General features: G+C 53.9%; 7 protein-coding genes across 7 annotated transcripts; 3 read left to right on the forward strand and 4 right to left on the reverse strand.

Annotated features, from left to right (window-relative positions):
* Window positions 1-630: 630 nt before the first annotated feature.
* On the reverse strand, window positions 631-4,440 carry PV07_05267 (copper-translocating P-type ATPase). Its single transcript, XM_016392150.1, has 2 exons — window positions 4,231-4,440; window positions 631-4,177 (listed from the first exon to the last, which is right to left on the reverse strand). Exons 1-2 carry the CDS (start codon window positions 4,370-4,372, stop codon window positions 723-725), a joined length of 3,597 nt encoding a protein of 1,198 aa, XP_016249669.1. The 5' UTR covers window positions 4,373-4,440; the 3' UTR covers window positions 631-722.
* Window positions 4,441-4,642: 202 nt separating this feature from the next.
* On the reverse strand, window positions 4,643-6,757 carry PV07_05268 (uncharacterized protein). The gene is made up of 5 exons (XM_016392151.1): window positions 6,371-6,757; window positions 6,268-6,321; window positions 6,022-6,214; window positions 5,691-5,950; window positions 4,643-5,639 (listed from the first exon to the last, which is right to left on the reverse strand). The coding sequence occupies exons 1-5, from the start codon at window positions 6,463-6,465 to the stop codon at window positions 4,763-4,765; spliced, it is 1,479 nt and encodes a 492-aa protein (XP_016249670.1). The 5' UTR covers window positions 6,466-6,757; the 3' UTR covers window positions 4,643-4,762.
* Window positions 6,758-6,962: 205 nt separating this feature from the next.
* Window positions 6,963-8,116, forward strand: PV07_05269 (uncharacterized protein). Its single transcript, XM_016392152.1, has 4 exons — window positions 6,963-7,034; window positions 7,090-7,317; window positions 7,423-7,555; window positions 7,630-8,116. The coding sequence occupies exons 1-4, from the start codon at window positions 7,015-7,017 to the stop codon at window positions 7,777-7,779; spliced, it is 531 nt and encodes a 176-aa protein (XP_016249671.1). The 5' UTR covers window positions 6,963-7,014; the 3' UTR covers window positions 7,780-8,116.
* On the reverse strand, window positions 7,980-9,780 carry PV07_05270 (uncharacterized protein). The gene has a single exon (XM_016392153.1). The coding sequence runs from the start codon at window positions 9,131-9,133 to the stop codon at window positions 8,549-8,551; it is 585 nt and encodes a 194-aa protein (XP_016249672.1). The 5' UTR covers window positions 9,134-9,780; the 3' UTR covers window positions 7,980-8,548.
* Window positions 9,781-10,000: 220 nt separating this feature from the next.
* On the forward strand, window positions 10,001-13,344 carry PV07_05271 (protein sey1). The gene is made up of 3 exons (XM_016392154.1): window positions 10,001-10,377; window positions 10,431-12,607; window positions 12,660-13,344. The coding sequence occupies exons 1-3, from the start codon at window positions 10,181-10,183 to the stop codon at window positions 12,956-12,958; spliced, it is 2,673 nt and encodes an 890-aa protein (XP_016249673.1). The 5' UTR covers window positions 10,001-10,180; the 3' UTR covers window positions 12,959-13,344.
* A 744-nt stretch (window positions 13,345-14,088) lies between these two features.
* Window positions 14,089-17,546, forward strand: PV07_05272 (acetamidase regulatory protein; the record flags this gene model as incomplete). The annotated part of the gene is made up of 3 exons (XM_016392155.1): window positions 14,089-14,160; window positions 14,227-14,441; window positions 14,543-17,546. The coding sequence occupies 3 exons, from the start codon at window positions 14,089-14,091 to the stop codon at window positions 17,544-17,546; spliced, it is 3,291 nt and encodes a 1,096-aa protein (XP_016249674.1).
* A 3,050-nt stretch (window positions 17,547-20,596) lies between these two features.
* Window positions 20,597-23,229, reverse strand: PV07_05273 (uncharacterized protein; the record flags this gene model as incomplete). The annotated part of the gene is made up of 4 exons (XM_016392156.1): window positions 20,597-21,300; window positions 21,390-22,254; window positions 22,329-22,816; window positions 22,905-23,229. The coding sequence occupies 4 exons, from the start codon at window positions 23,227-23,229 to the stop codon at window positions 20,597-20,599; spliced, it is 2,382 nt and encodes a 793-aa protein (XP_016249675.1).
* Between the last annotated feature and the right edge of the window lie 2,254 nt (window positions 23,230-25,483).

The following is a 25,483-nucleotide window of genomic DNA, read 5'->3' on the forward strand; positions in this document are numbered from 1 at the left end:
CTTGATCGTCGCCGCCGCCTCCCTCAGTCTCAGGCCCTTCCTTTATCGGCGGTGACGAGCTGTAGTACCGCCGCGTGCGGTGGAAGCCTGGTAGCGCCAGCCGTTCGGGCAAGTGCTCATACGTCCACCAGTCGTTCAGGTCGCGTTCCATCTTCAGGTCCTCGTAGCCGTGCAAGCGGCCCCAGATGATCAGGACCGCGGAGCCGCGGAGCAGGGATGGCACAGCGGCGGAGGACATTGCTTGAAACCGGGTCAATTCAGTGCAATGAGATGGGGGGTGTAATGGCGGGGGCGTGAAGCTACCTGAATGGAACTCACCTCAATCTGCCAGCTGAGTTGTTGACATTTGGCGTTTGGCAATGATGGACGTGAGACCGGCATGCATGAACGGCCATGTCCGTCATCATCGCATTGCATCATACATACTGTGAGACTGGCATTATTAGCTGGTGCGACTTGAGCCATAGCATTGGTGGCATATGGCCGGGAAAGCATATGGACTTGGCTCTAGTACAGCCATGTCTAAGTAAAATTTCTAAGTGACAGTGGACAATTACTTGTCCACGGTTCCAGAAAGCTCAATATCCTTTATTCGAGAATTCGACTCGCCCTCGACGAGGATGCGATATGAGTGTGCCTGTCAAAGTGGCAGCACGTTCATCCCGCCAATTCTCTTCCCACACCTCTTTGCACAGCTGGAGGCTCGGCTCGGCTGGCACCATCTATCTCCCCCTCAACAAAGTCAAGGCAACAGCAATGACTGGAAAGACGCTCACGATTTCTCCAAGCCCGGCGTAGGCGGGAGGGATGCGGACATGGACAAAAGCCCCTCCCGCCAGCAAGATTGCGAAAAGGTTGTAGAGTGCGGACCAGGAAAAGTTGAAAATGATCCTGTGGAAGCATCGTTTGGAGGTGTCGAGTAAAGCAATCACACCGTCCAAGCCATTCAACAAGACCACGTCGGATGTGGCTCTTGTGACATCGGAAGCAGTGCCGATCTGGACGCCCACGTCGGCTTGCGCGACAGCAACCGCATCGTTAGTTCCATCACCACAGAAGAGCACAACCCTACCGGAAGACATCAGCGTTTTCACATATTGCTGTTTGTCGCCAGGGGAACGGCGTGCAGCCGTGTTCGATATCGGGATACCCAAAGTAGTCGCAACGTCCTCAACAACCTTCGGACTGTCGCCACTCACAATATGGCACTTGATATTGCGGCGTTGAAGATTTGCAATAACGGCACTTGCTTCGTCCCGTAGACTGCTTTTCAGCCCGAAGGCAGCCAGGAGTTTGTGGTCAAGTGTCACACAAAAAAGGGTCATGCCTTTATCGATGAGTGCTGCAACTTCCGGCTGGTCTTCAACCTTCAACCAGTAAGGATTACCCGCCTTCACCGATGAGTTTTTCCACGTTGCACGGAGCCCTGAACCAGGAATTGACTCGATGTGTTCAAGGTCGGTCAAGACGGGGATTTCTCCCTGTATATGGCTGGCAACCGCCAGAGACACTGGATGCTGAATGTCCTTGGTTAATGCCTTGGTAAGCGCAAACGCCTCAGTCACAGATGCACTCGGATGCGGAAACACCTGCTCATGGACAAGAGCCAGATCCCCCTCGGTAAGCGTACCGGTTTTATCGAATACAACATCGGTGACCTTGTAGCTTTTTTCAATGGCGTCGGCTTGTTTGACAATTACTCCACTTTTGGCAGCGACGCCACCAGCAATGACCAGAACCATAGGGACTGCAAGACCCAAAGCACACGGACATGATATGGCCAATACGGCGATTCCGTAAGTGATGGCGAGGCCGAGAGCACCACCGATGTCTTTGCCACGAACCTTCACAGCTATTGCCATCCAAATCGCGAAGGTGACAAGAGCGATCGAAATGACAACTGGGATAAAGTAGCTTGCCACTTTGTCGGCTAGGTCCTGGATGCGCGGCTTGCTTGCCAGAGCGTTCTCAACCATGTTGACGATATCTGTGATGCTGTTCTTGCCAGGCAGACGCGTTAAGCGGATAGTAAGCGGACTGGGGCCGTTGACAGTGCCTGCGATGATCCCGTCACCAGTTGCTTTGGGTACTGGTACGCTCTCACCGGTGATCATAGACTCATCGACAGAACTTTGCCCATGAATGACATATCCGTCTGTCACGACACGACTGTGGGCAGGGACGACAAATTCGTCACCAAATTGCAACAGCCTTGAGTCAATTTCAATGGTTTCTCCAGGCGATTCAACGAGGAACGCTTTTTCCGCCTGCAGTGAGCGCAGTGAGACAGCAGAGACAGCTTTTACCTTCGCTATAGCGGCCACCAGTCTCCCGAGAAGGACCAGTGTGATAAGCAGTGAACTGGTTTCGAAAAACTCACCAATTTCCAAGGTGAATCCGGCGTGCGTTAGGGAGAAAGCTACCACCGAATAGACGTATGCAGCGGTTATGCTGATGACGATCAGCATGTCCATTTCAAGCACTCGACTGTAGATGAGAGACTTCATTGCGCCTGCATAGAATTCAGGAATTGCGAGAGCCTGAACAAGCGTGGCGAGAACCAGTGAGACGACCGATCGCGTTGCATATGGCACAGGGGTATCAGCCCACGCTAGGACAACAACTGGAATCGTCAATGCCGCAGCCAATGCCGTGAACCAAGCCATCTTCACAAGACGACGCCTTCCATCGGCTAGTTTGGCATCATTCTGCGGTGGACAAAGACTTGCTCCTCTGATAGTCGAAAATAGTGTTCTTGCACCAATGACAGTCGGATCGTAGGTGATGTGAAAGGTGTCCTTGTTGAGCTGTTCAACGGATACAGCCATGGCTCGTAGCTCCTCGCTGGCACGGGTAGCAGTGACAGGATCGATTCTCAAGTCCAAGGCTTGAAAGTTGCTTGTGATCTTGGAAAACTTGAATCCAGTCTCTTTCTCCACGCGTGGAATGAGTTGTTCCAAGTTTGTGACCGCGGTGTTGAGGTCAAATTCGACTACCGCAGTCACAAAGGTAGCTTTGATAGAAGACACTCCATCTATGTTCTTGAGAACGTTAGACACCTTTCTGCTACAGCCTGTGCAAGTCATGCCGGCAACACTGAGAAGGACATGTTCGCGAGCCGCAGCATCTTCAATATCGACCTCCTTTGCCCTAGTGTTTGTCGTCTTCTCGGGCCAAGGAGTTGATATCTCAACCTCGTCTAAGGAGCAGGACAATCTATCCTCGTGCTCACCAGTTTTGTTGCGAGTAGTCGTCTTATCGCAACAACTTTCCCGGCACGCCGCTGATGCTTGCCGCCGAATTGGAAGGTTTTGGGCGCTTGCAAGAGCAGTAGATTTGGCAATAGAGGACGGCTGGCTGCCAGTGATGGCTTTCTTAGGGATAACTTCTCCGCAACAAGTATCGAGGCGGTCCAAGACACTACGGCAAATACACCGACCCTTCTCGATATAGCTGGAGTATTCGGCAAAGGCTTTTTGGAGGTGGTGAACGCAGGCTCCAACCGCTGTCTTTTGCTGCTTTGCTCCACAAACAGCCGCCGAGGAATGCTTTGCCTCGATGGAAGTGGTAGTATTGCCGCAGCAGGAGCCATACTCGCAGCCATCGTTTGGCACTCGAGCAATAAGAGGTTCCTCTTTCTCAGCACCACAGGAGTCCTCATTCTCACCACAACAGGTATCCTCGTTCTCTCTGCAGCAGGTGTCCTCTTTCTTACCGCAGCACAAATCACTTTTCTGGGCGGGGATGGGAAGTACAGATTTATCAGCACAGCATGTGTCTTCTTCAGTACCCATGCCGTTCTGACTGCCACTTCCACAGCTATTATTGTCCTTCGTGCTCATGGAAGAGTTTTCTTTTCGCTCGTCACAGCAAGTAGTCCTGGTGGTGGATGCAACGCCACCACACGCTTTGGTGTTCTTTTTGCTTCCACAGGGCGCAAGCTTCTCGAGAACGATATCGCGAGAGCGTCGTGTCTTGGTATGGCGAGTGGAACAAGCATCTTCTCGGTCGCAAAGGGTGGATTTCGGTTCGGTCTGCCTGTCTACGGTTATACTGTTCCCAACATCCTCGCAACACTTGTCAGGACATCCATCAGGAGCAACTAAAAGGACGTTTTCGCGTTGAGTTCCGCAGCGGGCACGACACTGGATCGCAGCGATCTTGCGAATGCAACCTTCTGTGTATACCTGTTAGAAATGGCGACCTCTGGACAAATAGAGAAGTACTCGCCGTCACATGCAGTTCGGCCGCTGCCACAGTCGACGCAACAGCCGGTCCCAGAAACGCTCGGGGTGGAATCGTCAACCTGGAGAGTTTGGACTTCGGAGGCTCGACCAGAGGACTGGCAGCAGGTAGATGACTGGGTTTCCATTTATCTAAGTAACGGCCACGCGCTCAGGCAAGAGTGTGCTCAGTTAAGCATGGGGACCAAAATTGCTGATGGAAGCCAGTGTATTGGAGTGAGAGCTCGGGACCAGCACCTCTGTTCTGGATGGCGCAGTTGAACTGAATGGATCTGCTCTTGCCCCTCCCTGATCTCCGATAAGCTTATCTCGTATTTTCCAATGAAACCACTAGCGCTGGCGGTGCGAACCCTTACGGTCTCATATGCATTCAATCAAATTGTAGTCGGGAGGAGTTGGTCAAGAAGCAGCCCTGTGTTCACTAATAAAAGACGTAGAAGCCATACGGGTAGTTTGCCTCTTGAGCCTTTTGAAGTCTGCAGCAACAGATCCCAGCTGTCTATCTGTCCATTGACTGTTTATTCATATGTTGCTTGGGACATGAACGGACTCCATCTTCTGATGGTCTCGCCGTAGAAAATGAGCACTATGGGCGCAAAGCTCAAGGCAAGCGCGATGAACGCCAAAACACTGCTGGCCCACTGGAATCCCAGGTTGGTGTACATTGACTGAGCAGCCAAGGGTAGGAAAGCAGCAAAGATGTTTTCTCCCGCGCAAGCTGCGGCGCTCGCACTTGCAGCATACTTCGCATAAGCATCCGTAAGATACATCATGACAGCTTGCATGACCACCATACTGCCAATTCCAGTAAGGGTCAGCCCAATGACGGGCAAAATCCAATGCAAGGAGCTGTAACTTGTCCAGCCGTACCAAAAGAGTCCGCCGGCAAGCCCGATGAAGGAAGCAGGAATGCTCATGTAGAGGCGAACTTCTGGAAGTCGAGACCTTGGTGTGCGACTTTCAGGCCGGAATGCCCTTTCGAACAGGTAGTTCTGGTACAAGCATATGAGCAGGCCGAGAAACTCGCCGACCACAATCGCAGCTTGCACGTAGGCGGTTTGATGTTCGGGCCAGCCATAAAGCGCCATGAAGACTTGGGTGACACTCTGCGATGAGATAAAGACAATGCCGTAGGAGAGCGCTGTCAGGAGGGTAAAGAAGAAGACAACCGGCTCCGTAACGAGCAAATAAGCAGGCCGTACAACGTTGTCTTTCAAGAACCGGACGAGGTTGATATGGTGTTGCTGTTTCTCTAGTTCGGAAACATTGGCTTGTTGCTGATCAGATGCATTTTTCGCCCGTTTCAACAGGATCACAGGGCCCCGCGTTTCTTTCATAATGAGGAATATGAATGGAAACGAACCAAAGTAGATGCAGAGCTGGCTGTAGAATATCCTAGTCTGGTCAGCAGGAGTGTTCACTTTTCACGAATCGAAGAGTTTCTACCATCGCCAATATAAGTGTACGTTGATAGCACCGCCAATGACCGGCCCTATTGTAACTCCAGCGAGAAGAGAAAACACGTAACAACTGATTGGTAGGCTTCGCTTGACAGGGTCAGGGAATAAGTCGGCGACAATGCCATCTGTGCCATCCTGTAAAATTCCGGCGCAACAGCCAGCAAAGAAGCGAGTCGCAACCAGTGTCGCGAAATTCTTAGCCACAGCTTGCGGAATGACAAATATCGAAAAAATAAAATACGAAATCTAGCTTCCCAAGACTTGTTAGCACTCGATACCTGCTTGTCTATCTTATACCCAAGCTGGAAGAGACTCACCAAATATCCTGGACGGACACCAAAATCCTCCATTATCGGCAGCACGATCATTGGCGCCACAGCAGCGCCAGTCGTCCAAGAGGTAACGGGCCAAAACGAATTGGGGAAACTCTGGTCGCTAACACCAAAGTATTCGCCAATCTCTATCGCTGCTCCTGAGACTGTGGTGGCATTCCACCCGACGATGAAAGTTCTAAAAATCCTTATCAGTTTCCGACAGCCTCGACGCCGATCACCATGACCTACACGTAACATGCCAAACATACAACACTCCATCGCCTCGTAGCTGGCCAGTTGAATCTAACATAGTTGTAAGTGTTTGTAAGAGGTAGACAGTGGTTACACTCACGGGTTCTCTGGGTCATGCTCGTCAGTCCATCTCAGAGCATCGGTTGGAGCTCCAATCACGTCCTCTGGTGGTTCGGACGCGGTGTCTGTGCCCATTTGGTCTCTAAGAAGGATAACGAGTCTCAGGAAATGACGAGACTTCAGGCCTCGTCAACGTGGAATGTCTTCGCGACTCATATTGACCTATCCTTTTACTTCAGCTTTATCAGAGACTTATCTAGCTCTGTTGCTTTCAAACTCGTCTTGGCACGCCTATTTCCGCCGACGATACCAGATGGGTTCTTCCAAAGCAATGTTGACGTTCACTAGAGGGACATCTTCGATGGGCTTGCTTTACCATGGTTGAATGCTTGTGTAACCGTGGGATTTTGGCCTATTCACGCATAATGGCCAGCTTGATTGGAATTGAAACTCTTGCTAGATAATCCAAGTTCTGAGGCAGGGTCGTTACGGCGAAGCACAGGCTGCTGACCTTGTTGCTGGAAGGGCGGCATCACTCTCTTTCCCGATCGGGGTTGAACCGTGAGCAGCCAAACCACGCCTTGGCATTTGGAGCTCCGCCTCCGCAGCTTGAACTTCACTCGAGAGCTACTGTTACTAGAGACTCACAAACAGTGCTTGTGGCGTGGTCCAACAGTTGCAATCATGGCGAAACGAGACGCAAGGTATAGAATTTCTGAGGCCTCTGGAGCGCACGCACAGCTAACAATCTGTCCGCAGATTCAGCACCGATGTGCTCATTGACACCACGCCCATGCCTGACCACATCCCAAAAGTCGAGGAGATCGGAGCCAGTTCAGCACCGTTACTGAGCGCATCTTTCTTCATTGGGGCAAGATGTCGACCTTACAATGATGACTATATGCAGTGCAAAACCGAGGCGTACGGTCGAGGAGAGTTGGATTGCATGCGGGAAGGGAGGAAGGTTACGAGATGTGCAGCGAGCGTGTTAGTCCCACCCCGAGGCCCGAAGAAGAGATTTGGAATCAATCTAGGACTGGTGTGAGAATTGCTTCAGTTACAAATTGCTGATCCTGTCTATGAATGCTGCAGATTGGCCGATATCAACAAGAGCTGTCTGGAGGAGTTTCGAGCACACTGGAGTTGTCTGGAGAACAATAACCACCAACTATGGCAATGTCGACGGCCAGAGCGTGTGCTCAACAGATGCGTCTTCCAGAAAATCGTAAGTGGCCTTGATCCTGCCTTGTGGTGTGCTCGAACACCCTGCGCCGACTTTGAGACTGATTGGTGATACAGGGTTTGGAGAAGACTATCCCCGATACACCAAAAGGTCAGACGCCAATTCATCTCCGGGACAAGCAGCTTTTTGCAGATTATCCACAAGTTGTCATGCCGTGGGAGAAGGATGTCGGTGTTAGAAAGAAGGACGCAACCCAACCGCAATGAACGCGATGGCTCCATGATTGCGCTGCATCAGAGATTCCCACTCTCAATCATGGTGCTGAATGACCTGGTTGAGATTTCGAGCATGGCTGAAAGATAGAGCAGCATACCAACCTGGAAGGGAGAAAGGCGTCGCCAGACGGGAAATCTTTGTACATATGTAACAATTGGCCATGACGGCCATGCAAGGCTTCGTGAAAAGCCTCTTGCCGATTCTACCCGCTCGGTCCTTACTAGGTGGTTACTAACAAGTCGTTGGACTGTCGGACAAAACGCCTACCAAGGCATTCGTCATCGACACCGAGTTCTTCATTTGAGTCAGTTACTCAAGTCCCCCTATTCTCGACCTCGATTCACGAATTTGGTGACCCACGACACCCACGTTTCACCCTCCGATGAACCATAAGATGCAGTTGCCACACTCTTATGATGAGAATTTGGCAATGGTGTCTGCCTGGGAGGTTGGAGGAACGTTATATGGCCAATGCTGCTGGAGGGGACCGTCCCCGAATAAAGCAGACTCGAATTGTCAACGATCCCGCCCAGAGTGTAGTTGGTCACTATGATGGGAGGTGCCATTCAAGACGAATACCCTCCCAATTTCAATGCACTCGATAGTGCGGTGCTCTTCATACACCCGCCCAAAATTGATGAACGGGTTAGACGTAGTGGACGCTTGGTGGTCCTGAGATATGGGTCGGTTGCCTCTATATAGGCTGCAGTTCCCATCCGCCGAAGGTCTGACTGACATTTCTGGTGTCTGCCCTTGCCGTCACTCGTCCTCTGATGGTGTCGGGCATCTATCGCCCTCGTCGTCACTATCCTCGTCATCATATTCAATCTCCTCGGCGGTCTTCTTGCCTTGAACCAAATCTTTCAACTTTTCGGTCCATTGATTGACCTGCTGGACACGCCCTCCCTCCAGCATCCTTAACCACTCGCCTATGGGAATGCCCTGGACATATCTCGGGTCCTTGCCGCGGCGTTTCTTGAGTGCCGTGAGCTGTTCTGACAGTGTTCCCATTGCTGCAGTGTGAGCGGACTGGAAGGTCTTAGACAGATCGGAAACTTGCACACTTGGTGATCTTGGTTTTGGCATTCCTGACATTCCTGATGGCGTATCGGCAGGGTTGGAAGGTGGAACCAACCGACAATTCGCGTTATGTTCGTCGAAGTGGGCTGTGGTACATCCAGTTCCCTGACAGTTGATGAGTTTCTTGCCGTGCTTGCAAGTTTTGGGGATGACGATCTGCTCGTTGCACCGCGGGCAAGAGACAGTCTTCGGGGTTGGGGTGGATTGGGTCTGGGCCTGGGTTGCAACTTTGTTGCGGCGGTTTTTCTTCCTGTTTGGAGGCATTGTTGTGAAAGTTTGATCTATCAAGTAGAAAAAATGGGATGCAGGCTGTTCTTTCAGCGATATCTTCAGTCGATGATGGTCAGGAAGTGGTGGTCAGGGCCCTTTGGCCATAGCCTTTTGCTTGGTTGAGTAGCAAGTCGCCCAAAATCAGGATATGGAGCAGTTGGTGAGTCTGAGCTATCCAAAATGTGAAAGTACTCTTCTCGGACTAGGCAAGTGCTTGTTCCAGTGCAAGAAATCATATTGAGTTCTGCCGGTCGAGCTGATCGTGGTACGATGCCTTTCAGGTCAGAGAGCTCAGCCTTCCGCAAGGCCATCAACTAGGTTGCCCTCTTCAAGAACACAACAGTATCTTCCAATAACCTCTTGAGGTCCTCAGCCAGTACCATGGACAGGCTTTGAGGTGACCAAGCGGTTGACAGGCTTGTGGACGTGACAGCAACCAGCGTCGGTCTTATTCAGGCTCCAACGAAGTCTCTGGAGCATACCAGATCCTGTTTGTGAGAGCGCGCCTTTCGAGCCACTTTTTTTTAAAATCAAATTCACAATAAAGAGGCGTGTGAAATCCCTCAATATACTGTCTTTACTTGTGAAACAGCAAGACTCTCCTTGGTACAAGTGATCAGGAGAGCAGCGTGCACAAGGCTGAAGGTTGCAGTACGTTGTTGTCCGTTGGGAAACAGGCAGAAGTGGACCTTACTTCCGCACACTCCTCCGATGCCCGGAACGGATCATCTTTTGAGGTCCTCAGGCACTAACTGTCGCAGCCGGTGGGCATGACTTTCTTTAGAGCAGGTGAGCCGGACCGGCCCTCGAGGGTCACTAGGGTCCAACGTTAGGACACCTTTAACTCGCAGCGGCCCAGACCCATCATCCGCCAATTGTTTCATGACCGCATCCTGGGCAGTACACCATCTTTCCACATCCCCTGGCAGGTGGCTGTTCAGGTGATGACCAGTTATTCTTTTCCATGTCCCCTTAGCACATACCAAGGCTTTGTTTGCAGGGATATATCATCCGACCGCCATCACCAACGCCGTCACCGTCATGGCGCATTCTACACTCTCGCCGCCGCAGTCCCCCGTCTCCCCCTCGACGTCTCGCGACAGACCTCTACAAATTAACCGAGCAAACACGGCTCCGGAAAAGATGTCAGTGAATGGGCATTTTGCGTCTGTCGGCCAGAATGGGACGGCAAATTTCGAAAATGGTGTCCAGATCGTTGACGAGGACAAACAGTTCAAGTATGACCCTCGAGTTGGCTCGAATAAAGCCCAGTCTTACTGATTTGTCGCAGCTCTGATCTTGCCAAGTATCTCAGTTACACTGGAGTTTCCCATGCCGGGTTCAACTACCATCTCATCTCCGTCTTTGGATCGCAGTCGACCGGCAAGTCCACCCTTCTAAATGCCCTCTTCGAGACCGATTTCTCCGTCATGTCCGAGACAGAAAGACGCCAAACCACTCGAGGAATATGGCTGGCGAAAAACAAATCTACAGCGACAGAAATGGCAGACAATATCCTGGTCATGGACGTCGAAGGTACAGATGGTCGGGAACGAGGGGAAGACCAGGATTTTGAGCGCAAGAGTTCTTTATTTGCTTTGGCAACCAGCGAAGTTCTGATGGTCAATATCTGGGAGCATCAGGTCGGGTTATACCAGGGTGCCAATATGGGACTGCTTAAGACGGTCTTTGAGGTCAACCTGCAACTGTTTCTCAAGGACAGGAAATCGACTTCACGGAGCCTGTTGTATTTTGTCATTCGAGATTTCCTTGGGACGACGCCACTGCAGAATTTGCGGAACACCTTGATGCAGGACATGGGGAGGATATGGACCAGTTTGTCAAAGCCGCCGGGGTTGGAGAAGACCAGCATTGACGACTACTTCGATTTTGCTTTTACTGCCCTCCCACACAAGTTATATCAGCCAGATCAATTTAAGGCCGAGGTAGCGAAGATGGCAACGCGATTCAGGGATGGTCATCGCGACCACCGAAGAGATGCATTGTTGGGCGAATTTGACGGTGGCATTTTTCTGCCAGAATATCACCGGCGAATACCCGCGGACGGCTTCTCCCACTACGCCGAAGGTATCTGGGACCAGATTGTGAATAACAAGGACCTCGATCTTCCAACGCAGCAAGAACTCCTAGCCCAATTCAGGTGTGATGAGATTATGAGAGAAGTGATGGTCGCTTTCGACGAGGCGATCACCCCATTCGAGACACAACAAGCAGACGCTGCAAGAATGGGTAGAGCAGAACCCATTTCTGGATTAGGTGCTGCTATGAAGGGAGCGCGAGCAGATGCTATCCAGAATTTCGAGACCGAAGCAAGCAGATACCACAAGGGTGTCTATCAACGGAAACGGACAGAGCTCGAGAGCAAGGTCGATACCAGACTGAAGGCGCTTTTCGCTGGTCAACTTTCGGCCGCGCACAAAGAGGGGGTGCAACAGTTCTCCGATGCGGTCAGTGCCGCCGTCAAGGCGGGGCAGAAGAAAGGAGCATCGTATGATTTCGCCGAAATCGTTAAAGAGCAGAAAAAGATCGCGCTCGACAAGTTTGCGTCTGTTGGGAAGGAGGCTGCGATCGAGGGGTTGCCTTGGTCTGACCATAAACAAGAAATGGCACTTTACCAGAAAGAACTAGACAAGATCTCAGGTCAGCTACGACGGGACGAAATGCGTCGACTCGCAACCAGGGTTGAAAGATGGGTCAGGAGCAAACTCAACGACAGCGTCGGCCTAGAGTTTAATGCTCTTGGATCTGGTCGTGGTGGCTCTGGTGCTCCTGAGCAGGGAGATCGACCCCTAGAGAAGGGCATTTGGGACCGGATCTGGTCCTTGTTCGTTGCCACGGTGAAGGATGCTGAGAAGCGCTTTGCTGACCGAGCCGCTTCCTTCGACGCCAGCGCCGAAGAAGTTGAAGTCGGCATTTGGCGCCTCAGAAGAAAATCTTGGGGCGTACTACGTGCCAAGATTGACGAAGAAATGATGGAAGGTAATCTCTTACTGAAGCTCCGAGAGAACTTCGAGGACAAATTCCGGTACGATGAGGCCGGCGTTCCGCGAATTTGGCGCCCAACCGACGACATTGAGGGCATCTATACCCGAGCTCGAGAAAGTACCCTCACCCTGATTCCTCTCCTTGCTCGCTTCCGGCATTCCGAGACTGGGGCTCCACCACCTCTCGACCGGTGGATCGGACCTACTCCTGCTACAGCCACCCCGGCTGATGAGGAAGACCTGACGCCCATTGGAGGAGTTGACGAGGAGGAAGGGAAGAGCCTGGAAGAGGAGACGACGATTCTCAACGAGGCCAAACGGCAAGACTTGACCGTCAGATTTAAGAAGGCTGCTGATGGGGTGTATGTCGAAGCCAAACGTAGTGCGATTGGTGGCATGACACAAGTACCGCTTTACTTCTACGGTCTCTTGCTAGCACTGGGTTGGAACGAAATCGTTGCTGGTAAGTTGCATCATGTTCGCATGAGGTGTGGGTTGCACTGACAAAGCGGCAGTTCTTCGCAATCCCGTTTACTTCATGTTCCTAATCATTCTCGCCATCGCCGCTTATGTCACCTATACTCTGAATCTATGGGGCCCGATATTCAAGATGGTGAATGCGGCGTCCCAACAAGCCCTGGAAGAGGGTAAGAAGCGACTTCGAGAATTTTTGGAGGAGAATCCCACGGCGAGGCATGCTGTTGCAATGTCAACTGGTCGGGATGAATACGAAATGACGAATTTGGACTCGACTTCTAGGGCGCGAAAGGTCAAGACAGATGGCGCTGATGATGAGGATGTTGATGATATTTAGCGCTGCGGTCATAATTGTCTGTGTTCTGTGGTGCAGTACAATCCCGATGACAAAGCGATTATCACCTGGAATGTTGCATAATGCAGACTGGACCAAGTCGAGGGTTGGAACATACGACTTGGAATAGAGAACCTTTGCATGGTTGTTCAAAGATCATGGTCTCCAGTGCAAGAGCATCTTCCCTCACTACTGCCAGGGTTTGGGGATCTTTCCAGCCTCGATTGTAGCATGGACGAGCCTAGTCGCTCGCGTGATCTAGTTTCCCTATGCTGAGCCCTTCGGAGGTAGTTTAGAACCGGGACCAAGTCTCGATGCAGGAATGGCGCTCTTTTGAGTATCGCCACCATGTTCTCCTTCTAAAGTGAGAGCCAGTCCATATATCCACTCACCCAGCCAAGGACCATGCCCACACTCTCTCGACCAGCCTCCCAAGCCTCGCTTCCCCGGCTAGCCGCAAGTTGCAGCCTCTTGACGAGTATTGGTGATGGCCTAAAGTATCGGCAACGGCGTATACTTCTCTGACCCACCAAAAAGAGACGTGCATGTCTATCAAAACCCTTTGTGGATGTTTCTCGTCCTGAGCAGCTGACATCGCCGTTACCTGAGCAATGTTGTAATGGACTCGCGAGTCGGTGGCTTCAGGCAATACTCTTGAATCTGTGACGGGGTCCACCACAAATTGCGAATATTGGCTACGGCTGCGTGGTGGCTCTGACACTATATTTGTACAGAAGAACACGAATTTGCAGTCCCAGGAGGCTTCCAGAACAGGAAATCGCAAATGAGTCTGCTTGTATATCAGTTTGTCAACGCACTACGAGGTACGTAGGTAGCATACCCACCGTGCCATCATACCGGATACTTCCTCTTTCGGTAGTCACGTGCGGCAGCCTCCTTTTCTGTATCACGTGGTCCTGTTTTGGATAGGAGGGATGGGCAAGATAGGGAGAGACGAGACAAAGCCTGGTTAGCGTAGAAACGCCGCCAAGTACGGAGGACTTACTCTGGACCTATTTCCCACGTCCCGAAAGCATCGACAGGCCACAACTTGATTGGTTGAGACGTATCAAGCTCGGAGTTCGGGCCCGAGAGAGGCAACTCTCGATAAGGCTGGGGGCGATAGTAACACAATGGCAGCCCAGTTGGTCGGGCGGGACGATGGCAGCAACCAGTCTACGGGCCCAACAGCCCTTATCCGTCTAGTTCGTCAGAGTCGTTTGACTTCTCTGGGCCTTACATAGCTGTTCCAAGACGAATGCCGACCACAGTCTTTTGTCAATGCCACTGCCACCACGCTCGGCCATCTCAACGTCCACGACCGAGATCTAACCACCAACCGTCCGCTCGGGTTCGGGCAACGTGGCTTGGATAAAGCGGTTTCCTTCCCTTTTGCGCACAGGATTGCGGCTGACCAGGACCACGCGGCTCCATGGCTTGCGATATCTGCCATCGTCGAAAAGTCCGGTGCGACGCCCGGGAACAGGTGCCTTGCTCGCCGTGTCGCAGGGCCAATGTCGCCTGCAGGTAAGATAGGTGCCGTGTCTTTGGGGTCTCTGATGCCATCGCAACTTACCATGGGCACAGCTTCGAACTGCGGCGGAACTTCAGGAAACGACCGAGGATTCATCACTCGTCGCCTGTCGCTGGCACCCAGGCCGCTGCCTCGCACCACCAGACTCCCCATGGGGGTGCGACCGAGGATCCTCGTCACCCAATGTACCATAGCCCTGCAAGATCAGGGCAGCATCCTGGAGCCGTGAGCCAGACGCCATCATCGTCGACCTCGCCGTCGGTCGTGCAGAGCCCGCGGTTGAATAAAGATGAACATCTCACTCGCTCGGCCCTGGCTGATTTCTATCGGTCCCAGATCAGGACCACCCTACCGGTCTCCCGGACCAGCCGCTGGGCTTACATTGGCACCACGGCCTCGAATATGGCTCATCTGGTCAACACGCAAACCAAACGGCCAGACTGCCTCCACTACCCCTTCCCGCCTTATCGATCGACGCTCCCGTGGAAGCCCTCGGCCTCGTCCTTGACGGCACGCGCCATCCCGGTGATCCAGCCGCAGGAGGACCCCAAGAACCACGAACCCCCCAAGTGGACGTTCACCACCCTGCCAGACCCAGACCTGGGCGTCCTGCCCGTCAGTGAGATCCGAGAGGACCTCATCGAAGCCTACTTCAGAGATATCCATCCGGGGTTTCCCGTCGTCCAAGAAGCCGAGTTTCGCCGCCTGCTGACGACCGGCAGCTCCAATCCCCAAGACCCCTCCGGCCAGGAGCCCCCTCCGCTGCTCTTGCTGCAGTGCGTCCTACTCGCGGGCGCCCATGTGTCGACCCATCCGGCCATTGAACGGGCGCGGACTTCGATCAAGGAGGCTCTATATCGCCGTGTCCGCAGTCTGTTCGACATGCGTTACGAGAATGACCGGCTCTGCCTGCTCCAAGCCGCCCTGATCTTGACCTGGCATGTTGACTCAGCGGATGACATCTCGGCCAATGCTTGGTACTGGTCAGGCATCGCCAGCCGCATCGCCCTCGGTCTGGGCATGCACCGGCGGTTCAACTCCACCCGCCTGAGAGCGCAGGGTCGGAGGCGCATGCGATCCCTGTGGTGGGTGGTCGTCCAGACCGAGGTTTTGTGTGCCTTGAACCACGGGCGGCCCATGAGCTTCGACCTGGACGACTGCGACCAAGAAATGTTGACGAACGACGACCTGTTGGAAGAAGTCATTGACCCGGCCACTGGCGGGCCCACCAACGTCTGCACGCACAACGTGGGCTTCTGTCTGGCCAATGCCTCTCTGTGCCTGGTCATCTGGGAGATGCTGAAGCTTCACTCGCCCGGCCGAAAGAGACTCCTGGGAGGGGAGAACTCGAAGGCCATGCGAGAGGCCAAGATGGACATGAACTCCCGTCTCGCAGATTGGTGTCTGCAGTTGCCTCCGGACATGGCGCATCCCAGCTGGCCGGCCCAGTCCTTCTGGGCCGCCCAGTTGCACCTCCATTACTACACTGCGGTCATCACCTTGAATCGGCGGCTGAAGGTCGTGGTGCCGGACGCGGATCCAGGCTACCATCATGCGCCCGAACCTGCGAGACACCACGCGCCGATAGATCGATCCCGACGCAACGAGGGCGAGGCCAAGCTCGAATCCTCAGACGCATCCCTGTGCCACAATTCGGCCGTCTCGATCCTATCCATCTTGAACCGCATGCTGGACTCGGGCTGGACCAGGCAATGCTGGCAGAGCACCTTGACCCCGATCCTCGCCGCCGCCATCCAGTTTTGCGCCGAGATCCGATCCGCCATTCCTCACGACACATGCGGCCAAGACGATCCCACGGACCCATCCTCATGTCCCCAACCCGGAGAGCGTGGCACCTCCTCGGACCTGCTGCTTGCACTCGGCTCTCTGGACGGGCTGCAGAATCTCTGGTCCATCTCAGCCACGATGGCCTCGCATTGGTCGCCAGCGGAGGGACTGAGTCGTCTGATCGACACCATCTTGACCGAAGTCAAGGGTATGATGCAGACGACTTCCTCCCGCATACGCCGCCACTCGCATGACCCTCACATTTCCCAGGTCGGCACCAACCGTCGAGGGCCACACGTGGCCGTGGGTGAATCTGCCATCTCCACCGAATCTACTTCCGCCCAAGAAAGTGCCACTGGGGGGAAATGTTCGCACGCAACACCCCTTGAGTATCCCAACGAACGCGGATCCTCAACCTATCCCGGCGCTCCAGCCCGGACGAGACAGCCGACAGCGGCGGTGGCGGTGGCTGTTGGAGTTGAAACTCGGACGGAATCCCACGGTGCTCCCAATACTGCCAGACGGATCACCAGTCAAAACTTCGGACCCCCGTCGAGCTCGTGTGATGGAAGTCACAGCACGGGAGTCTCCAGCGACAGTCGAAATCACCTCGCTAGCAGTGGCCACCACAGTCAGCGGAATTTCAGCTATGGTCCTGAACACGGTGGTGGTGATCCGACAAGCGTCGATGGCCTTGCTGTCGCCGGCATCTGGGAAAGAGACGCCGGGCCCAAACCCCCCTGGAGCGGCGTGCAAAGACTGGAGGCCAGCGCGATGCGCGATTCAAGGTCTGCTACCTATGACCCGACCTACCGAGGATCAACCTCGCGATGTCCCACGCCCCCAAGCGCCAGCCAGGATGGACCGTCTAACGACAACAATAACGACAACAGCAACAACAGCACCCACCAGAGTATCTGGAACTGTTCGACCGTGCGTGCTGCCACTGCCGCCGTGGCTGCTCCTCCGCGCTTTGGAGGAGCGGCCAGCTTCTCTTCGGACGAACCGTTGCATCATTCCCGTCTGGAGACGGCGGAGGCGAGAGGTGCGGACATGCACCAGTTCCGACAGATGAACGGTATAGCGGCTACGAGTTCGACGCGGGCTCACTCGCCGGGCCTGTTCTGGGACATGCACGTTGAGGATCTGCTCCAGTGCATGACTGATCCGGTGGCGGTCAAAGACACGCTGGGCAACATATATAATACCGACGACCATGTGGCGATGACGGGCGATGATCCAGGCGCCTTTGTCATGTTTGATGGTTAAATATCAATACGGGGAGAAATGCTAAGAAAATGGAATTGGTCAGCCAGAGATTCTGGCCCCGTCGTGACACCAACCAAGAGAGAGAGGGAGAGAACCCTGAACCATTCTCGTGCGAAGCCAGCGCGGAAGTGCCAAAGTTGGGCTCGAGCAGATACGAGCCTAGGGCATGTCCCTTGTTCGACAGCTAGACAACGAGCAGAAAGCGACGAGAGAGCCAGAGGCCCGTCAGATTGTTCCGTGTGGATTTGTACACGACTATTCTCTTTGGAGAGCCTGGCGTTTCGAGCTCAGGGGCATAAAGATATCAATCAGTCGTTTTCCCATTCATAAAGCCCTCGATCCTGCCTTAACATGGTTTTCGACTATCGTGATGACCGTTGCGTTCCACGGAGGCTGGTTGGCACTTAGATCTTGAGAAGTCGGCCTTTACTCAGGATCGCAAGGCGGTCGGAGGTTATGTCTGCCACGGTTCGGCAACTAGGTTTCTTGTGTGAGCTCTCTCTCTCTCTCGGTGTATGTGTGTGTGTGCGTATGTGCGTGCAAGTAATCAGAAAACAGAGACAAACACTTACCCCGCCAATGCCATGGTCTGCCGGAATTCTTGGGCGAGGATTTCGATGGCCTTGCTTACACCGGCCTCACCAGCGACCTGTCATACCCGCAGTTGTCAGCCGTGTCAACAATCCAGGGTTTGTCGTAAGAGGGGCACTGGAGATATACCGAAAGCCCCCAAAGAGGTATCCGGCCGACCAAAACCATCTGTGCTCCCAGAGCGATGGCCTTGAACATGTCGGAGCCTTTCCTGATGCCGCCATCCACGGCCACCTGGATCAGTCGGTTGCCCTGCTCGTCGAACGCGGCAGGTGCGCAGTCTCGCAGCGCATCGAGACTGGCGGGGACGCCGTCAAGCTGTCGTCCACCGTGGTTGGAAATGAGGACGCCGTCTAGTCCGTACTTGACGGCCATCCTGACGTCCTCGGGGTGGTAGATGCCCTTGACCCATATCTCCAATTTTGTTTGAGACTTGAGCCACGGGACGACACTCTCCCAATCCTGCTTCGGGTCTCGCTCAGTTTTGATGACCGACTTGAATCCCCTGGCACCCTTGTGCAGGCCTTCCTTTTCGGCCACAGTCGCTTCGAACTGGAGGTTCGGGAATCCCACGCCGGGCGGAAGCTTGAAATTGTTGCGGTACTCGTTCAAGCGCCGGCCCAGGACGGGGGTGTCGACTGTGAGAAAGACTGCTTTGTAGCCAGCGTCTGGCAGTGGTGTCCGAATTAGCAGTCCACGCCTTGAAATGGACTGGAGGAGCGAGCCCAGCAGCCACGGCGCCGGCCAGCCAGGAGAACGTGACAAGATGGCACTTACTTTCGATCCTGCGCAGTGTCTGCACGGTCCGGTCCCGGTCCTTCAAAATAGTAAGATGCATGACGTAGGGGTTCCCCCGTCCCTTGCTCGCCACGGCTTCCAACGAAGAGTTCGAATACGACGAAAGGCCCATGGGTATGCCTGCCTTGGCAGCTGCCGCCGATGTCGCGACCTCCCCATCTGGATGGGCCAGCTTGTGAGCGGCGGATGGTGAAAAGGCAAGCGGGATGGGAATCTACATCCAATAAGATTTCGTCAGGCACAATCGTCCTCGTCGGTCTACTCATCGACATCTGTAATATTACTGGGTTTCGATGTCCATGATGCCCCCTAGAGCCTTGACCCGTACGTACCTTGCATCCAAAGACTGTGATGGAAGAGTCCAAGCCCGACATATCGATCAGCACTCTCGGCCGAATCTTATAACGCGTATATGCTGCTTCGTTGTCGCGGAGCCTGGAGAAGATAGCTTTCTATCAGCCAGGGCATAATTTCCGGAGGTGCAGCAAACACTGAGAAAGGGGTCGTGGCCGCGTGCTGGACGTACGTGATCATGTCGTCTGCTCCGTCGTTAAAGTAATCTGCCCCGGAGACCTTGGTTAGTATCATGCATATATGCTTGTCGCCATGTCAGAGAGAAGCTCCTGCTTAATAGCGTTATTCTCGCGGAGGGATGGGGCAGCCGACGGCGGAGTTGAACAACGGACCTCTGTACATCTTGGCCACCTTTTTCTGCGCAAGCACCCGCATATCTTCGATGGTGAGCACGTCGTCGAGTTCGCCGTCTCGCCGAGGCTCCAGGGCTTCGACAGGAATCTCCTCCAGCGTTGCTTTCTCCATGGTCTCGCTCATCAAGGGAGCTTTCATGGTGACTAGACCCCTTGGTTGCCAGCCGTTTCTCACAAGCCTTAATGCCACCGATTCCAAGGAAGCGGTAATCTACAGCAAAATAAGTTAATTTTGCCTGGGAGAACAGGTGACGAAGTATTTCCCGCTTCTCCCTTAGAGTAAATGTCCCCTGGGGTCGAGTGCCGGAGATAGAGTTATTCGAAGAGGGCAATGGATCAGATGGATCGTGACTGAACCCGGTGGGTAACGCGGCGCCGAAGATCGATAGAGTCGTTTCATACACCACCGGACTGGCCGTGCTGGTTGGCGGTAAGGAATCAAGTCTGAAATCCGAAAGCCGAAAGCCGAGACGCAACAGCCATGTTCAACCATGTCTGATTGTGGCTAAGAAAGGCTGGGCATGATAGTCCAGTGGATATCTCTCCTCCAGGGATCCAGGGAGACGACAGATAGTGGCAAGATAGAGACAGCAATTGCGGCAGCGAGACGCTCTCGATGGTCTTTGTGGTGAAAAGCAATGTGAGAGCAGGTAGATAGATGCGATTAGAGGGCGTTTTGCACACGACATGGCAGCGATGCGCACTAATGCACTAGCCCTTGTGTACTCTATCACAACCCTATACTTACTACAATGCCATCGCAGTCATGTTCTCTGTTGGAAGTCATTGAATGTTGATCATCCGCTCAATATGTATGTATTCTCGCAAAGAGATGCGACTCTTGGGGGTGGTAAGAAACAGCTTTCGGTACAGAAAGAAGTAATGCATTTCCCAATCCTGTTCTATATATCAAGTCCTCTAAATCGAGGATTGATCTTGATTAGCGCAAAAAGCCTAACGACAAGCCTCGTGCCCACTGCAGGAAGAATGGCCATTAGTTGGGCGGTCTTGGGGATCTTCGTAGAGGGTGCTTTGACTCGCGAGCTGACTGCTCTGAGGCACGTCCATCAGGGGACTCTCCTCAAAGAATCCGCTGGGTTTGAGCGAAACTACAATCGTCTCGCAGGGCATGATGGGATAGTCTTCGACACGAACATTATGAGTCAAGGAAATGCTGTGCCACAGGACAATATCTTCGTTGTCCACCGGATCTTTTCTCGCCGCCCATGCAGCCACGTCGCCTGAACCGTCGTGGGTCGCCTTTCCGAGGGGAAGGGCAATGGACTGGTAGGTGAAATTGCCTGCCGCAAAGAGTTCTCCTTCCTGGTACTTGGTGACCCAGTACGGATGGGTGGCAAATCGAGCGCGTCGGCCATGCTGGGAGCTGGGATGCGCCAAGAGCATCTGCTTCATGGGGCTCCCAATGGCATATGCTACCGGCAAGCCCGAGACAGGATTGATGGAGTTCGGATTCGTGATCTTGAAGACGCGGTTGGGCGAGAAATCACAACTTCCAGACTCGGTCACTTTCATCTTCTGTACCGTGTACCCTACCCCGTAGGGGTTGAGCTCATCGTCCAGCGGCATCGGCACCGAGTCCTCCATCACCACGGTATTGTGCGGCCCATCGAGATTAGGATCGATGCGGAGAATGAAAACTGGGTTTAGTCAACCAATGGAGCTCCTCAGCCATGTCAGGCGACACAGGGTCGTCGCCAAAAGACGAGGCTGAGATTTCAAGACCTACCATGCTGATGATGGGGAGCGAGCACCCCTTCATTGACCACTGTCCCCCAAGGCACGGTCACTCCCTTGTCAATCGGCTGTGTGGCGACGATGCCGGTGGCTTTGATTTCATAATGCAGGCCGGCGGCCTGGTCGAAATGAAAGGCAAAAATATAGTCGTAGTTGCCGACCGTCAGGATGGATTGGAGAACGAGAACCCGTGCTCGAGTGATCGAGACCAGCCCACTGCGGTTGTTGGTGTGTTTGTATCCGATGCCGTTGTCGATTTCATGCATGCACACGGCGTTGGGCTTGGGTACGGCCTCGCCCTTGCTGTTGCTGACCACGAAATCGAAGTATTTGATCACCCCGAGACAGTCACAGCCAAGCTGGAGGTTGTTGGCCGAATTCCCGGCTCCTACATCGCCCAGGTCAAAGACCGATTTTCGGTGATAGGGACTGCGAGGATCGGCGTAGGGAACGACCATTTCACTCAAGGAGACTCGGTGGAACAGCTCGCGGCCGTCGTAGGTCACGTCGTTGAGGACCATGCCCTCTCGAAAATTGAAGGCCAGTCGGAAACGCCACTTCTGCCATTTGACCAGGTACCCTTCCACCGCGAAGGAGGTGCCGTGCGGCTGGATGACAATTAAAGGCTTCAGGTCCGTCCGAGTCGGTCTATCTTGCAGGCTGTGATGGAACTCCTTCGCCTTATGCGGCACAAACTTCGGGTCTCTGTTGACATTGGCGTCAGCCCCAGTCGGCAAGTAGATGATCTCAACCAGTCTCTTTGTTTTATTCTCAAAAACCGGCGCAATGGGAAGCGGAAAGTCATAATGGTTCGAGGCATCGGTGGCCCTCGTAGGATCCTTGCAGAACATGTAGCACTACCACCGATATCTCACGGTTAGCTGCCAGCTGAGCCACCACCCTTTCGATCCCAGGAAAGGTGCCAACCTACCTGGACTCTGCGGTCAATCTGGGTATCATCTTCTCGGCCATAGGACCATGTATTGCAGACCACCTCGGTCCCTGGTGGGAGGCCGAGTTTCTCTATGGCTTTCTTGACTTCCGGGTGCTGCGGCACCAGCAGTCTCATCTCACGGGTCTCGTCCACGTCTCCGTTGGGAAACCCAGTCCTGTCCAACTGCGTCAAGTGCTCGACTTCCTGGGAGCTCAAGTTGACACTCGCGCAAAAGCAGTCATAGCTACCAAGGAGAACCCATACTGCCTTGGTCCTGCGTGGAATGGTGGGAAGTGGGCTTTTGCCTGCCCGCTCTGCCGCCAGGTATGGGAGCAGGGCTTTCTTAGCCGGATCAAGGATCGAAATGGACTTGAAGTGAACAGCCCCTTCGGCGTATTTGGACTTGATCAACCTGGCCGTCTCCTCGATTTCGTTTGCGGTGATGGGGTCGAGCGGATGGAGCGAGCTCGACCCAGCGGCATGTTCTGTTGACGACGACATTGGTGACCACGCCGTGAAAGGCCGGCTAGTCTTTGGAATTGTTTGTTAATGGTCTTCCCAGCACATTCTCACCGTGCTTGGGCTCTCCTTGCAACAGCATAAATAAATTCGGGCCTGCCATGATCCTGTGGTTTCCAACGCCCTTCCTCCGCCTTTCTCCACCATTGGGATAGTTCGATGCCGCCAACGAGGTCGGCGCCGAAAAGCGACCTATCAAGCCCTCCGCCGAAATACCCGAGCTCCCCTTTCTCCACCAAGCCCTCGAATCCCGCGGTTGATACGAACGATGGGGCGCGAGGTTGCTGAATCTGGTCTTATCTGTTATCTTGAGAACTTTCGATCGATCCAGCCGCATTCTCGCTGTTGAGGGTTTCCAGGCCTTGTCCAATCTTGCCATGGTTCTGGTAGTGTCCGCGCTGGACGAACAACGCGCGTTGGCAGGGAGAAGGTAGAGTATATCGCGACGAGGTAGGTCTTGGTCATTCTCTGTAGACATGATAAGGATCTTGTCCATGCTTTGATCAGACCAAGAGCGCAGCTCTATAAGAACTTGGACCTCGCCAGCGGGAGCGCTGCGCCCCCTGTCTGTTCAGCAATACTCCTTTATCTCGGGCCAAAGAGAGAGAGAAACACACGTCAAAGGCATTGAATTTCGATTACCAGACTTGGCTCACCATGAGCGAGAAAGAGCATACCACCTCCATTACTCAGAAGGCCCCGAGCTCCGAAGAGGGCCCTCCTGCTCATGGCGAGATAGCACCGTTGCCTCTCCAGGACCCGGGACTTGCCAAAGCATTGGGATCTCGCCATCTCATCTTCTTTTCCCTCGGCGCCTCCATTGGGGCTGGTCTCTGGCTGGGTTCTGGATCAACCTTGGCCCATGGCGGTCCCGTGAGCAATGTGCTCGGCTTTTGTCTGGCTGGACTCATTTCCTGGGCGGTTGCCCAAGCCACGGGAGAGATCGCCTGCCTCTACCCCGTGCCATCTGCCTTTCCGCGCTGGACGGAGAAGTTTCTCGACAAATCGGTGGCCTTTACTTTGGGCTGGGCTTACTGGATGTCGTCCACGCTGGTGCTGGCGGCCGAAGTGCAGGGCGCGGTCACGGTGATCCGATACTGGACTGACGCCATGTTTGTGTCGGCATGGGTGACCATCTTCCTGGCCATCTTGCTCTTCATAAACGTCTTCCACGTGAGGGTCTTTGCCGAAGTGGAGGTGGCGCTCGCGATTGTCAAATTCTTCTGGATCTTTGTCATCATCATCATGTTCCTGGTCATCACCGCAGGGGGAGCCCCGAACCATACCACGATCGGCTTCCGGTACTGGCGCGAGATTCCCTTCATCAACGGATTCAAAGGCTTCCTCAACACGTTGCACAACTGCATCTTCTCCATGGCCGGGGCCGAGTTCATCGGTCTGACGGCAGCTGAGGCCAGCAACCCGAGAAAGTCAGTTCCTCGAGGGGTCAAGACCATCTGGATCCGCCTGGGGCTGTTCTACATTGGGGGTGCCTTCATGACGACCCTGTGCGTCGATCCTCGGGACAAGAACCTGTTTGATGGATCGGGAGAAAACGCCAGCCCCTTTGTCATTGCCATGAAAGACGCCGGTCTCCCAGGCGCTGCACACGTCATGAATGCCATCATTCTGATCAGTGTCTTGTCGTGCGGAAATGCATTGGCATACGCCAGTTCCCGGTCGCCCATTGGGCTCGCCCAGCTGGGTATGGCCCCAAAGATCTTCCTCAAAACCGACAGCCAGGGTCGACCTTGGCCGTGCATCATCTTGACCTTCCTCGTCGGTGGCGGCATCTCCTATCTCAATGCCTCGGAGGGTGCCTATCAGGTCTTTGCCTGGCTGGCTCATTTGATCAGCCTCATCACCTTGTTCAACTGGACCATGCTTTTCACCAATCATATCCGGTTCCGCAGGGCCTGGAAGGCTCAAGGGTATGCCAAATCGGAGCTCCCCTGGACCAGCTGGGCCTCGCCGTGGTCCACCATCATCGGCGTCACTCTCTGCGTCTTGGTGCTGATAAACGAGGTCTATCTGGGTATCTGGCCACTCGGGGAGCCGCCTTCGGCCAAAGCCTTCTTCTCTCGATGTGCATCGCTCCCGGTCATCTTCGCGCTCTATCTGGGGGCTAAGGTCTATTTCCGAGGACCTCCCTACACCAAATCGACCTCGATCGATCTGATTTCCGACCGCCGGGTCTACCAGCCTGAAGACCTCGAGTCAAACGAAGAAGGGACTTTTGCCAAGATCAGAATGTCGCTCACCCGACGACTCAAGGCGCTGGACAAGAGACACGCTCCTTGATTTTTCATGCTTTTTGCAAGTTGAAGTGGGGGTGCCTTTTTGGCAGACTGAGGCGGACGCAGGGGTGGTTTTTTTTGGCTTGGTGAGGGAGGAGGTGCCATAGCTGCAATGCCGTTTTCACAAACTTGCATTGGATGTCGGGGTTGCCAAAGCAATGAGTTGTTCTTGGACCGTAGAGAATCTTAACTACGAGCAGTATGTCGGTGGGTGCGAGAGATGCGCGAGAGAAATTCACTGATTTTGATCCTGCCGAGTGGCGCGAAATACTACACATTTCATCTTGGAGAGATTGGCCCGGATCAATCTGCGGTTTTCCTGGTTTGATCGCGTGA

Source organism: Cladophialophora immunda (assembly GCF_000835495.1).
Source record: "Cladophialophora immunda strain CBS 83496 unplaced genomic scaffold supercont1.3, whole genome shotgun sequence".
NCBI classification, from domain to species: domain Eukaryota; kingdom Fungi; phylum Ascomycota; class Eurotiomycetes; order Chaetothyriales; family Herpotrichiellaceae; genus Cladophialophora; species Cladophialophora immunda.

What these genes read in the sequence shown, in the direction of transcription:
- PV07_05267 (XM_016392150.1), bottom strand. Translation starts at nt 4,372, where the DNA reads ATGGAAACCCAGTCATCTACCTGCTGCCAGTCCTCTGGTCGAGCCTCC. An exon ending in CGGCCGAACTGCATGTGACG is followed by an intron (nt 4,178 to 4,230) that starts GCGAGTACTTCT and finishes AGGTATACACAG; the next exon opens with AAGGTTGCATTCGCAAGATC.
- PV07_05268 (XM_016392151.1), bottom strand. Translation starts at nt 6,465, where the DNA reads ATGGGCACAGACACCGCGTCCGAACCACCAGAGGACGTGATTGGAGCT. An exon ending in GAGCATGACCCAGAGAACCC is followed by an intron (nt 6,322 to 6,370) that starts GTGAGTGTAACC and finishes CAACTATGTTAG; the next exon opens with ATTCAACTGGCCAGCTACGA. An exon ending in GTGTCCGTCCAGGATATTTG is followed by an intron (nt 5,951 to 6,021) that starts GTGAGTCTCTTC and finishes TTGGGAAGCTAG; the next exon opens with ATTTCGTATTTTATTTTTTC.
- PV07_05269 (XM_016392152.1), top strand. Translation starts at nt 7,015, where the DNA reads ATGGCGAAACGAGACGCAAG. An exon ending in ACGAGATGTGCAGCGAGCGT is followed by an intron (nt 7,318 to 7,422) that starts GTTAGTCCCACC and finishes TGAATGCTGCAG; the next exon opens with ATTGGCCGATATCAACAAGA. An exon ending in GATGCGTCTTCCAGAAAATC is followed by an intron (nt 7,556 to 7,629) that starts GTAAGTGGCCTT and finishes TTGGTGATACAG; the next exon opens with GGTTTGGAGAAGACTATCCC.
- PV07_05270 (XM_016392153.1), bottom strand. Translation starts at nt 9,133, where the DNA reads ATGCCTCCAAACAGGAAGAAAAACCGCCGCAACAAAGTTGCAACCCAG.
- PV07_05271 (XM_016392154.1), top strand. Translation starts at nt 10,181, where the DNA reads ATGGCGCATTCTACACTCTCGCCGCCGCAGTCCCCCGTCTCCCCCTCG. An exon ending in GACGAGGACAAACAGTTCAA is followed by an intron (nt 10,378 to 10,430) that starts GTATGACCCTCG and finishes GATTTGTCGCAG; the next exon opens with CTCTGATCTTGCCAAGTATC. An exon ending in TTGGAACGAAATCGTTGCTG is followed by an intron (nt 12,608 to 12,659) that starts GTAAGTTGCATC and finishes ACAAAGCGGCAG; the next exon opens with TTCTTCGCAATCCCGTTTAC.